The sequence below is a fragment of the Abrus precatorius genome, unplaced genomic scaffold (assembly GCF_003935025.1).
Source record: "Abrus precatorius isolate BTA unplaced genomic scaffold, Abrus_2018 Scaffold7, whole genome shotgun sequence".
Taxonomy (NCBI): Eukaryota; Viridiplantae; Streptophyta; class Magnoliopsida; order Fabales; family Fabaceae; genus Abrus; species Abrus precatorius.
The window spans coordinates 7,065,065-7,079,387 of NW_020874417.1; the positions used below are offsets into that span (position 1 = coordinate 7,065,065).

General features: G+C 32.7%; 1 protein-coding gene and 1 non-coding gene across 2 annotated transcripts; one reads left to right on the forward strand and one right to left on the reverse strand.

The window, feature by feature from the left end:
- Positions 1–484: 484 nt before the first annotated feature.
- On the forward strand, positions 485–10,168 carry LOC113873046 (histone-lysine N-methyltransferase ATXR4). The gene is made up of 7 exons (XM_027511006.1): positions 485–850; positions 1,491–1,546; positions 2,118–2,244; positions 2,597–2,666; positions 2,763–2,942; positions 3,239–3,310; positions 9,993–10,168. The coding sequence occupies exons 1-7, from the start codon at positions 572–574 to the stop codon at positions 10,109–10,111; spliced, it is 903 nt and encodes a 300-aa protein (XP_027366807.1). The 5' UTR covers positions 485–571; the 3' UTR covers positions 10,112–10,168.
- Positions 10,169–14,231: 4,063 nt separating this feature from the next.
- TRNAG-UCC lies at positions 14,232–14,303 on the reverse strand. The gene has a single exon. It is a non-coding gene; the product is annotated as a tRNA-Gly (tRNA).
- Between the last annotated feature and the right edge of the window lie 20 nt (positions 14,304–14,323).

The window sequence follows — 14,323 nt, forward strand, 5'->3', positions numbered from 1 at the left end:
CCTCTTTCACATTCTGTGGTAATAGATGGCAGCTAGTGGTTGTTGATATGGAATTTGATTTTTCTTTTTTTTGTGGCTTGTGCTGATAAGAAAGTTGGTTTGTGTATGAAGCCATTTCTTTCCTTCGTTCCTTCGTTTTTACTCTGATATTTTTTATACGGTATCTTCTAAAAAGTTTTAGTAATAATTCATTTTATAAGATACTTTATAATTTTTATGAAGCATTTATATTGTTTTTTATTTATCGTTAATAATTGAAGTTGGTGAAAATCTAAATAATTAAAAACACATTTAATAGTATTAAATAAAGGAAATGTTTCCTTATTATAATATTTTTTTTTTAAAAAAAATAAAATAAAGAGAGAGAAACGACAAGTCGACAATTGATCTAATTGAAAAAATAATGTGAAATATAATTATTAATTCTAGAAAATGTGCTAGGCCGCTAGCGCACAAGTTTATGCTGTGTTTGGACAAACAAAAGGTTTGAAATTGCATTAATCACTTCCTTGGCTATTTTCATGTTAGGCCATTGCATCAGTTGAAGAAGAACAATACCAAAACTAAGAAAATGCCTCTTTCACCTTCACTCTCACGCCGCTTCGCTTCACGCTTCTTCGCTAAGCCATTCTCCACCACCCCATCGCCACCGCCTCCCATCCGCGTCGCACTCACCGAATCCGCCGGCCGCGCCGTCTTCGCCACCCGCCCAATCGCCGGAGGCCACCTCATTCATACCGCTAAACCCGCCGTCATCCACCCCGCCACCCACACAGCCTGCTACTCCTGCCTTGCCACGCTCCCTCAACGCGCGTCGTTTTGTAGCCAACACTGCCTCCAACGCTCTGAGGTTCGCGTTTTCACATTTATTATGGTTCGGTCATTTTAAATTCTAAATGTTTATTTATTTTTAGTTTATAACTTTAAAAATTCATTTATTTTAAAATTTCAATTAAAATATATTACTAATGTGGATATTTTTATATTATTGTTTAATTGTAAATTATCATAAAACTGAAAGTCATATTCAAGATAGTTTTTAATTAATTCTCAATATAATTTTTTTTATATAAACAATGTGGTAACATTATTATTTTTTATTTTATTTTTATTGTCACTTTAATGCACTTTTTATGTATTAGCTAAAGTGCACTTCTGTGTGTTTGTTGAAGTGTTACTTTTGTCTTGGTGGATATCACATTCATGCAGACATCTTAGTAGGTAAACTTGATGAAGAAAAAGGAGACCACTTTATGTTTTATTGATTTTCAGCGGAATGATTTTATTGAACATCGAAATCATGGTACTTATTTCACATGGTATTTTTATTAAAAAAATTTAATGTGAATGTTATTTTACAAAGTAAGTGACAACTAAAGTTTATAAAATATCAGACATGACTCGTGATGTCAAAGAAACGTGAATGTGATCAAACCTGTATTTTTTCTTCTCTGCGGATATGTACTAATGAGAAATGTGGTGTTGTTTAGGGATATCACAGTGTTGAGATGAAGGCAAATTGGGGGGCTTTTGATGACTATTGCCGGTATGGTAGTTTGTTCTTGAGCATTAAAATATTGGCATCTTCAATTATGATGGGTTTTAACAATCTTTTAAATATCTCACTTGAAAAAAGATTTATGGATCGTTTCATTTCCTCATTGTTAATGGGACTAATTTTGCTCTATGCACTATAATTCTTCAACCCTCCTCCCCTCCCACCCAAAAAATAACTCATGAATCTTCAATGCAAATTTCCCCGAAGCTCACTTTTCTCTTTACCTTGGCATGTATTATACAGAGAGTACAGTAGAAAGGAGAAAACCGATAAAAGGAGCTTTATGTTCATCCCTTATTAGCCTTATTGAATGCTCTTGTCACCTGTGTTGGTGGTTTGAAACTTGATTTGATACACAAAATTATTTAATTTGTCACGTGACAGAAACTTTACTTCTGAATTAGTGAATTTGTAGTTGATCTGAATGTTGTGCATAGCCCTAATGATAAACGATTGAAACTTTTTTTGTGTTTTTTAACACTTAACACCTTTGCTTATTGTTTAGTATTTTATTGTACCTAAATTATCCCAGTGAAACTTACCTGATCTCTTTATAAAGGACCCGTGGTTTGAAATATCCCTTTCTGGTAAAGCGATTGGCTTGCATGGTCATATCAGGAGATGCCAAAAGTGACAGTCTTGACATACTTCAGCCTGCCAATTTGATGCCTGAGATGGTTTTAGAGGTGAGTCATTTAGAAGTTTAGGATAATGACAATAAAATTCAGATAATAATTATATTAGTTAGCAGGTTTCTTCTAAAAATGACAATGCAGAGGTGGAAAGTGTGTATATACTTATATTATGTTCGAGTAGGTTGTATTTATCATCCGCCTTTTTCACTTGTGCCTAGCACACCGTAGTGTTGAAAGGACAAACTTTCTGCTATAAGTGGCCACTTTTTATATAAACTATTCATTACAGCAGGATGAAACAATTATTGATGTATGAATCGGAATCTGATTGGTATCATAATTGGACAGTTTTGGCATCTGTTTTTGCTGCTGTGATCTGTTTATGCATAGCATCACTTTTCAGATGGAAGAAGAGTTTGCCTTGCTAAGGAATGCCTTCACAAAGGCACTTATTGCGGATGAAAATATTGCCTGTATCCTTCTTCAGTCAGGAACATTTTGTATGAAGTAGATATGCAGCACATACGTGAATTATAAGATTAGAGTCAGCTTTTCTTTAACATTTCAAGTTTTGACTAAGCAATGGTACATTAATGTTTTGGCACGAATTCGAATCAATGCATTTCGTATTGAGTTGGCTGGAGGACTATATGAAGATCTTTTTGCATCAGCAGTTGCATCTGTGGAAGCTGAAGCTGCTGTTGGAAATGCTGTCTATATACTTCCATCCTTCTACAATCATGATTGTGGTACAATATTCTTTTATTTTGCTTGATTTCTATCATTCTAAGGATCTTATATGACTTTTCTCTTTTTCCATCTTTTGGTTGCTTGATCAAGATTTCCCACTGGATCAGATCCTTCACATTATTCATCAAGCACAGATGACTGAAAACAAGAAAAGTTTAATTCTAACAAATATGCATGCACGTGTAACTAAAAGGTTACATGCATATACGTGTGCGTATACAGAGAAAAAAAGTTGACAATCCTACCTTGCCTTTTTACCCTGAGAAATGAGCAATCTAACTCAATTGGTTTGCAGATCCTAATGCACACATTATATGGATAGATAACGCTGATGCAAAATTGAAGGCACTCCGTGACATTGACGAAGGTCTGTCTTATTTTATTTAATCGAATGCCTTTTCCCTTGTAACTCTGTAGGTTGAATCTTATAGTAAGTAGTGCATTTGCCATTTGGTGATTGTTGAAGAAAATCTGCATATTTTGAAGTATTTGCATGTGACAGTTCTTAGGTTTTTCTGACTGTTACCCTAACCTTTATCATATCATATCATTTATGACATCAATCCATGATAGAACTTTGGAAGAAATCATCAAATAAAGACTGAACTTGTTTTTATGAGTATTTTGCGATTTCCCCTTGTCTTACATCATAAATGCTTAGGATTTCTGATTAGAGTCAAAACATCCTTTCATCTGATTTGAGACAAAAACCAAAGTCGACCTGCACCAAAGCTTTCTGGCACTGTTTCTAGCTAACCACAATTCTCCAGCATCCTTGATGACCACCCTTCTGTTCTTGCATTATGGCACAACTCTTTGACCACTTTCTATTCTTGTATAGATGTTCTGTTTTACTTCTCCCTGTTTTGTGTTCTCTTCTCACACTTCACTGTCTGTTCCCTTAATTAGTCCCTGCAGTTACCTATCTGTATTTTTCTTTTCCAACTCCCTAGGTCTTTGTTTGTAATAGTTGAATATGAGGGGTTTATTGTAATTGTCAGCTATAAGGCTGACTTAGTCAAAGAAACCGATTAATTCGGTCATTCAGTGAATGGCGGTGAGTTTTTGAAGGGAAATATAGTTAAAGACAATTGTGTAACTAGAGGCTTAAGGTCTCTAATTGTATTCATTCAAGACAATAATATTTTCAAGTTTCTTTTTCAATCTATTACATTGAGAGTGAGTAAGAGAGTTTAGAGTAATTACTGTCTCATGGTATCAGTATTGCCAGTAACGATAGTGACAATGAAAGAGTTAGAAACCTGCATGTTAGATGCTCAAGAAACGACTCAGAAGACGCTCGAAAGAATGCAGAAATCCATCTCAGATTTGGTTCACGCGATGTCAGCCTTGGCTGCCAGTAAAACATTTACGCCAAAGTTAGAAGCGACTAGTGGGACACAAGATTCTACCACGTCCATTCTAGAACGTGCTCAGCTACAATTTCCTTCCTTTGATGGGTCCAATTATCGAGTTTGGAAAGCCAAAGTCGAACAATTCTTTGATCTTGAAGGAACTCCTGATGCACAACGAAGCCGTTTATTACTGCTTTCCATGGATGGTAAAGCGTTTTCATGGCAGCATCATTATGCTCAGGGCCCACAATTCAAAACCAAGACTTGGATAGATATCTTGAACGACACTGGTAGCAGGTTTAATGACAAGGCTTTCGACGATCTAGTGGCAGAATTGGCAAAGCTTCAACAAGAAGGATCATTGAACTCTTATCTTAAGCAATTTGATATGTTATTGGCTCGAGTATTTTTACCTGATGATATAGCTCTCAGTTTCTTTCTTTCTGGATTAAATTTAGAATTAGAAAAATCTGTTAGATTACATAAACCTTCTTCAATTCAAGAAGCAGTTCGTTTGGCAAGACCTCAGTAGAGGATTTTACAAGACATTACCAAGAAACTTGCCAATACCAAAGCTGCAACATCAGAGTCACAATTCAGATATTCAAGAACATGCTCCTCTTCACCAAATCTGAGTCAAAATCAGCCTATAACTAAACTGCAGCAACCTCATTCCACAACTTCTCAATCTGTGACATCGTCAGCATCTCAAATTACTGATTCTAAGACAAGTTCTTCTAATCCATTGTCTAGGAAAGAAGTTAGTGAGAGAATTTCTAAGGGACTTTGCTGGTTTTGTGGTGATAAATGGGACAAGAATCATTGAATGAAATGTAAGGTGTGGGGAAGATTAAATGCAATCTTTACTGAACAAGATAGCATGCACTTAGAAGAGGCCTTCAATATTGAAAATGACACGGACTTAGATCTAATCGAACATAGCATTCAAATGTCAAATGATGAAAATGTCTATATTTCCATTAATGCATTGCAAGGTGTGGCTGGAGATAATACCTTACAATTAAAGGGATTGATTAAAAGACAAGAAGTGCCTTTTTTAATAGACACTGGCAATACCCATAATTTCATCAGTGAGAAATGGACGAAATCTCTAGGGTTGAAGACTTGCTTTATCAGAGATTTTCCAGTGACAGTGGCCTTTGATAAGCAACTCATAATCAACAGAAGATGTCCACAAGTATCTTGGAGATTTAATTTGCATGTGTTCATGGCAGATTTTCTAGTTCTGCCTAGCAACTCTTTTGGTGTTATATTAGGCATGCAATGGCTTATGACTCTTGGGGAAATCTGTTGGAATTGTGCAAAGCTTACAATGCAGTTTCAGCATAAGGGCAATACAGTTATATTATAAGGTGAGCAACATAATGTTGATGGAGTAGAAGCAACAGGAAATCTAAGAGTAATTCAAGGTCAAACTATGTTGTTTGCAATTCAGGAGTCTAATTGCTTCAACCTCAAGGTAGATGATAATTGTGCATGTTTAGCTTCTGATCAGCAACTCCAACTTGATTATCTTTTGAAGCAGTACCAGCACCTATTTCTTAAGCTAACTACACTACCTCCAAAAAGAAAATATGATCACAAGATCTCTTTAACCAGTGATGTTCTTGTTTGTTTGAAGTCCTACATATATCCTCGCCACCAAAAAGAAGAGATGGTTCATGGAGGTATTGTACATATTTTAGACGACTGAATGCCTTGACTGTCAAAAACAAGTTCCCCATGCCCTTGATTGAAGATTTATTGGGTGAATTGAATGGTGCTAAGTTCTTTTCCAAACTGGACCTTAGAAGTGGATATAATCAAGTCAGAATGGCTGAAGAAGACATACACAAAACTGCATTTAGAACCCATAGTGGGCATTATGAGTGGGTAGTTTTACCATTTGGCTTGAACAATGCTCCTGCCACATTTCAAAATTTAATTAATGACATTTTTAGGCCTCATTTAAAGAGATTTATACTTGTTTTTTTTATGACATCTTGGTTTATACCAAGAGTTGGGAAGAACATTTCTCTTGCTTGCAAATTACTCTTCAGATTCTACAAGACCATCAGTTAGCTATGAGTCTTAAAAAATGCAGTTTTGGCAAATCTCAAATTGCCTATCTAGGACATCAGATTTCTTACAAAGGAGTTAAACCAGATCCTTCCAAAATTGAGGCAATACTTCAATGGCCTAAACCTCAGAATCTTCAAGACTTAAGGGGATTTCTTGGCCTTTTTGGGTATTATTAGAGTTTATACACAATTATGGCAAGTTGGCAGCTCCACTGACAGCTTTACTGTAGAAAGAGGTTATATTCTCTTGGTCTTCAGCAGTAGTAGGTGCTTTTTGGTCCCTCAAACAAGCACTGACTTCAGCCCTGTATTGGCATTACCTGATTTTTCTGAACCTTTCACCATTGAGACTGATGCCTCAGGTATAGGAATTGGAGCTGTTCTTTTACAATCAAATCATCCAATTGCTTTTATTAGTAAGGCAATGGGACCAAAGTATCAACTTTTATCAGCATATGAGAAGGAGTTTTATGTCACTCTCTTTGCTGTAAAGAAGTGGCACCACTATTTTATGGGTTAACACTTTATAATCAGAACTAATAAAAAAGGCACTCAAGAAGGTTTTGGAGAAGCCACCTACCACTTTAATGTAAAATTGGGGATTGGAGAAATTGTTTGGTTTGGATTTTAGTATAGAATATAAAAAAGAAAAAGAAAATGTGGTGACTGATGCTTTATCCAGGCAAGGAGGTAAAGGCAGTTTAGCCACCTTATTGGTAGTTACTTTTGATCTAATGACTGAGGCAAAGGATGCATGGAAAACTGATCATAAATTGCTGAAGATAGTTGATAGAATCAGACTAACATAGCAGTCTTATAAGCATTACAGCTTTGATGGCAATATTCTGAGAAGGAAGGGTAGATTGGTAATTGGTGCGAACACTGACCTAAAGAAGAAAATTCTACATCATTTTCATAACTCTGCTATTGGTGGGCACTCTAGCAACGATATCACTTACAAAAGAATCAAGGAGCAGTTTTATTGGAAAGGTTTACAAAAAGAAGTTAGAAAATAGATTCAGGAGTGTGGCATCTGTCAGCAATACAAACCTTTACTTCAGTCACCTACAGGATTGTTACAACCATTGGATATTTCTAAAGAAGCATGGAAATCAATCACTATGGACTTTATTGTTAGTCTCCCTAAATCTAACAATGAGTGTCATATTTCTGGTAATTGATAGACTGACCAAATATGCTTATTTTATGGCTTTGGCTCACCCATTTGGAGCTGTGAAAGTTGCTTTTGGCTCACCCATTCGGAGCTGTGAAAGTTGCTCGAGTGTTTTTTGATCAGATTATTAAACTTCATGGATGGTCAACTGAGATCATTTCTAATAGCGACTTTATTGTTAGTCTCCCTAAATCTAACAATGAGTGTCATATTTCTAGTAATTGATAGACTGACCAAATATGCTTATTTTATGGCTTTGGCTCACCCATTTGGAGCTGTGAAAGTTGCTTTTGGTTCACCCATTTGGAGTTGTAAAAGTTGCTCAAGTGTTTTTTGATCAGATTATTAAACTTCATAGATGGTCAACTAAGATCATTTCTAATAGGGTCTCTATCCTCATGAGCAAATTCTGGACTGATTGATGAAGGCTCAGGGAGTGAAGTTACTCAGGTCTACTGCTTTCCATCCTCAGACAGAAGCATTAAACAGATCAGTTGAAGCCTATTTGCGGTGTATGACAGGAGATCTTCCCAAGAAATGGTCCTCTTACTTGCCATTGGCTGAATTATGGTACAACACTAAATGTCACACAGCTATACAAATGACTCCTTTTGAAGCTTTATATGGGTATCCACCTCCAACTCCTTCTGTGATACTACATGGCGATTCTGTGATACTACATACAGTGAAATAAAGAGAGCAGATCATGAAGCTTTTGCAACAGAATATCAGAAAAGCACAGGAAAGAATGAGGTTATATGCGGATTTGAAAAGAACAGATAAAGAATACAACTGTAGTGATATGGTGTATCTCAAATTACAACCATATAGGCAAAACATTGTGTCTAATACTCATTTTCACAAGCTGGCAGCAAGATTTTATGGTCCCTTAAAAATTATTGAAAGAATTGGCAAGGTTGTATACAAATTAGATTTGCCACCATCAGCTAGAATTCACAATGTATTTCATATCTCCCTATTGAAAAAGCATGTGGTATCCATTGAACTACCTTACACAGATGAAGATGGAGCATTTCAACCTCAACCTCAACCTCTGACTGTTCTAGATAGAAGAATGAAGAAGAGAAACAATAAGGCCATTATTGAAGTTTTGGTACAATGGCAGGAGACAAGCCCAAAAGATGCAGTATGGAGAGACTTGCAAGACACGATAACTCAGTTTCCTAATTTTAATTGGCATGCTAATTGATGGACTTGGGGTCAAATCCATATTTTGTAAGAGGGGAGAATTGTAATAGTTGAATATAAGGGGTATTATTGTAATTGTCAGCTATAAAGTTGACTTAGTCAGAGAAATTAATTAATTCGGTCATTAGGTGAATGACAGTGAGTTTTTGAAGAGAAATATAGTTAAAGACAATTATATAAATAGAGGCTTAAGGTCTCTGATTGTATTCATTCAGCACAATAATATTTTCAAGTTTCCTCTTCAATCTATTACATTGAGAGTGAGTTAGAGAGTTGAGAGTAATTATTGTCTCATCTTTCACATTGTCACGTATTTGACATGTCCTGTATGTTATTTTAATTAATTCCATCACATTTTTTAACCCCATTCCAACGTTCTCACTTTCTCTTGGCAGCTATGGCATCATCCACTCAACCACAATCAAATTATTTTCGTTATTATTGATTTCTTAATGGTACCTTGGATTGAGGATGATTGTTAATGATACCACAACCACAATCTCATTCCCAGCTGTTACTGGAAAAAGTTCTTAAATTTGATTCCATCCAGGCTGTGAATGACGTAGTTTACTATCAAATGCCTATACAATGCCTTTCATGAGGGAGATACAAAGTGGAAGTGTAAAGAAGCAAATCAATGTCACATTAATAATGAAACAAATCGAATAAAAAGTTAATTGTGATGAGCTTAAAGGACATACAAAAGTTTTGATTGACCTATTGCCAATGTTGTCCATCATGGAATGTAGTTTATCTTGTTATATATTGTGATCGTTCTAAGATAAAAAATACTATTAAGTCAATTGAAATATATTAATCGTGTAAAAAAGTTTTAGACTGTCATCCAATCATGAATAACTGTATAATTAAAAATCATTGACTTTTCTTAATAATTATTTTAGAAGTCATATCTACAGTAATTTCTGATTGTTTATTAGTACTATCAAAATAAAATTCAATTTACTTGGTATGCTTGGTGATTCATCATACTATTCCATCCATCATTCATAATAATTCTCCCATACTTTAGTAAAATGTAGATTTTAATTAGGGAAAAACAAGTATAATAAGTTTATCATCAGATTTTATTATTGCAATAAAAATCCACAATCAGTTTCTAACATCTTTACCAGAAGAAACAGTGTAAAATGGTGTAAGAGAATAGGAAATGGGTATTCCCTGCTGATCTGAAGTGCTGATGCACTACAATTCACTTTTGATAAACTGCAGGTGAAGAACTCAGAATCTGCTATATTGATGCCAGCCTGGACCGTGATGCTCGGCAAGAGCTACTGTTTCGAGGTTTTGGTTTTCAATGCAATTGTAGTAGGTGCTTGCATGGAGATTAGTTATCCTTCTGATTTTCTTGTAGACCATGACCTGGTGGGACACACTATCAAGTTTGGTCTTTCGTTTTTGCACTGTTTTAAAGGAAGGGGTGAGAAATTTTAATGGAGGGAAAATATATCAATTGAGAGGAGAGACACTTTATTTGATTTATAAGAAGAGGAGAGAATTAATAAATAAGTTTACTGTTATATTTTTGAGTGGTCAAATAAAGATATTAATAGCCTGTTTGTTTTAAGTTCAAAACTCCATTACTCAAAATTGATCATTTTTTTTTGCTTTGGGAAACACTGGATTGCAACGGAGATTTATGCCTAGGAAGTTGTATAACTTACGTTTCAAGCATAAACCAAATAAGCTGTAAGGATAATTTAATCTATTTAGTGTAAAATAATTTCTCCCTTCCAAATCTTTAATTATGGAGGGAGCTAAAATTAAGTGGAGATGAATTTCAGTATCCTCCCATCTTCATTTTCCTTCAATCAAATAATATGTCAATTATTATTATTATTAATAATACTGCGTCTCCCATTGCAAAATTCCGCAAGTGAGTTTGAGTTACATAAGGTTTTTTTTTATAATGTGTAGAAACGAGTTCTAAGGATTCTCAACCCCAAATTGTGGAATTTAGCTTGTAATGTTCCATTCTAGTTCGTGCATTACTGAAGTTAGAAGACTGAAGGCATTCTTCAGGAATTACATTATCATTTTAGTGGTCGTCGATTTTTAACGATTCCAATTCCACTTACTGGAGAGATTTGTCCACTATCTAATTGCTCAAGAATATAGATTTGTGCGGATGAAGGTAGTTCAAAATTAAAATTTTCTTAATACTGAAGCAAGAGGAGAGAAAAGAAATATGGTTCTGTCCCTAACCTGCAAATAAAAATTAAAGAACAAAAACTAAAACCAAGGCTATGTAAGATCCCAATGACCTTGTGGAGAAAAAGATCCAAACATGTGTTATATATGACCAAAACCTTGGCTGGTCTAAAATGGTATCGTTGGGTGAAATTACTCTGCCATAGTTTAGATGTTTGAAAAATTTTTGCCAACTTTCTGCCATACAAGTGCATTCAATATATATGCGTGTCGATAAGAATTATCAAGATGATAATTGTGACCAACATTCCATCTATTTTTCTCTCATTAGCTCTCAATGGCTGTTGTCGCGCTTAAAACCAGTGATCATCTTTGCCCCAAAAAAAATTTTAAAAAAATAAAATCAAGTGATCATCTTTTATACAAAATTCATCAATGGAAGAGAGCAAATTTACTTCTTCGGTGATATGAACTTTGGTCTTGAAACTTAAAAAAGCATGATTTCAGCATCACAAACTACATTAAATGAATAGATGAAGATGCAAAAGTAAAAAAGTTCAGAAATTTCTAGCACATCATGCACCCATATTTCAAACCAATGTTTTAAAAACTGGATTCAGGAACTGGGTCTTGAGCATATTAAAGTATTAATCCAGTAAAAAAATAGTGAGGTGCAATATATGGTTTGGGAAGCTGTATTTTTACTTCCACATTGCAGCCACTCGGTCCTAAAATGTTGACTCCAATAAACCTCTTATTCATCGAGCAACCTGTCGAGCTCCTTCTTAATTATAATAATATATCTTTCACTGCCTCTTTAATTTTGAGCTTTCTTTTATATTCATCAATCTATCTTTCAACATTTTTGTTCTTTTTGAAATGCTACCAAACCTCATTTTCCTCCATTCTTTCAAATTTGCACTAATTATAATTAACTTTGCATTTATACGTCTTCCAGTTAAAAGCCACGTAGCACCAACTACGTCCTTATAATTCGTATCCTTCAATGATTAAGCAACTCTAACGTATTGCGTTAAGTATTTACAATAAATTGATACCCATTTTTATTGTATACCTATTTAATCTTGTATCATACCACACATTAATTTAACTTATTGTTTTCTATTCGTAATGATGGTATGTTTATAATTTTATACAAAACATTTCTATTTACAGAGATAAATTAAATTATTTTTAAAAAAAATTAAAATTTTCACCTTTTTTTTAATTTTATGTAAACTAGAAAAATGAGTGATAAATTGTCATTGGGTCACTTTACCATCTATAAAATTTTAGCTTTTTTTTTTTATTAGATTTGTTATTTTATTCTTTGAATTAACTAAATTTCTGTTAATTTTGTTATCGGAAATAATGACAATGTAATTTGGTTAAAATATGTTAAATTATTTTATAATTTTTTTTTTATTGAGATGAACAAAGAAAAGATGAACTTTAAATATGACGTTATCACGTCTTAAGCCAAAACTTGTGACATTATATAACATAAAATCATATCATTTTAAAAATAAATTATATATTTTTTAGTTTCTACACTCTATATAAATAGTTTTACTCTTTTAATACTTATCCTTCTTATTTATACACTTAAATCTTAAGCCTTTAACCAACAATGTCTTTACTATTGATATTATCTTCATCTCTTTTGTCTTTCTCATTGCAAAGTTGTGCTTTAGTGAGAGCATTTCAATCACAATATTTGCTTTCTTTCTTTATTATTTGTAATTATAAATGGTTTGTGTTTAGTTATTTTTGTTATTGTTTTTATTGTTATGACTATATTTAATTAAATATTTTTTCCATGAGACTGACATATATTCTTGTGATGTAAGTCCTTTTAAGCTTTAATTTAATTTTATGATATTAATTTATTTATCAATTATAATCATTTTTAATGTTATTATTATTATTGAATTGGTTACTCCAAAAATCACAAGTGATTGATTAATTGAGATCTAGGTGATTGATTTGTCCTCTTAACCTCTAACCTTAAAATAGGTCTTATTTCTATTAATTTATTAATAATATTATCGTTTATCAATTGATTAATTATAATCTATCTTTAAGTGACCAATTTAAGAAGAAGAATAACATGAAAAATACAAATAACATTAATATCATAAAATGAAATTATGGTTTAAAATGAGTGTTGCATCATAAGAATTCACCTCCTCTCCATTTCAAGAGGTATTCAATTAAATATAGTCATAAAAATGAAAGAAAATGCAACTAAATACAAAATATCTATCTCACAATAATAAAGAAAGAAAAATTCTTGTAGCTAATATGCTTCGACAAATCGATGAGAAAAAGATGAAGATGATATAAATGATTTAAATGGTGGAGACGTTCTTTAACGAGAACTTATGATTTAAGTGTGTAAGGAAAAAAAAAAATGTTAAGTGTCAAGTGTGTTTTTACTAGGAAATGAAATCCTTTATATAGAATATAAAATTTAAAAAGATATGATTTGACTTTAAAAAAAATTTAAAATTTTACATAATTACTAAATAATAGTTTTATTCTTTAAATTATTATTATTTAACATAAAAAATTTCACCACTAAATTTAAAGAGTTTGACTCTCTCTAAAAAAACTAAATGAGTAACATAGAAAAGCAAGAATTTTCTTTTATTGATCTTTTATTTTGTTAAGTATCGATATTTTTTTATTGGTCTAAAATGAGGTTTTAACATGTTTTGAATTTTAATTTTATATTTTTAATATAATGAAAATTTTAATTAGTTTTTTACTAATTTTTTTTTATCATTTTACAACATATTATTTATAGAATTTAATTTTTGAACAAAATGTATTATAAATGCATATAATATCTCTTGCTTTTAAATTATCTTTTAATTTTATGAAATTTTAATAGCCTTACTTTTTATATTTATTGTTATTTAATGTAATGAAAAATAAAATACAATATATCTATCGGTGATAATATATTATGATTTTCTGGATTTGCAATTTTCCATAGGTTTTTTCCCCCTGATCAGATCTATTAGTGTTTTTCTCATATAATTCTGTCTTAAAGATATGTATACGTTAACTTTTTCTTATTATTTTTGTTGCTACAGGTATTTTAAATAAATTATTTTTTTAAGATCACATAGAAAAGGCTTCCACAAATAACAAAAATATATAATTAAAGTTCCACTAACTATTATATATATATATATATATATATATATTATTGTAAAATAAAATACTTATGTATTGTGTAAATTGTTTTATCTACTGATAACAAATTATATGAAAAATGATAACAAATGGTAATGCGTTTGCCGAGAGTCGAACCCGGGTCTATTGCTTGGAAGGCAATTATCCTAACCGTTGGACTACAAACGCTAGAAGTGATAATGTTCATA

Excerpts from the sequence above, each read along its gene's own strand:
- LOC113873046 (XM_027511006.1), top strand. The coding sequence starts at position 572 with ATGCCTCTTTCACCTTCACTCTCACGCCGCTTCGCTTCACGCTTCTTC. Across the intron at positions 2,245-2,596 it reads TGCCTGAGATGGTTTTAGAG|ATGGAAGAAGAGTTTGCCTT; the intron begins GTGAGTCATTTA and ends ATCACTTTTCAG. Across the intron at positions 3,311-9,992 it reads ACTCCGTGACATTGACGAAG|GTGAAGAACTCAGAATCTGC; the intron begins GTCTGTCTTATT and ends GATAAACTGCAG.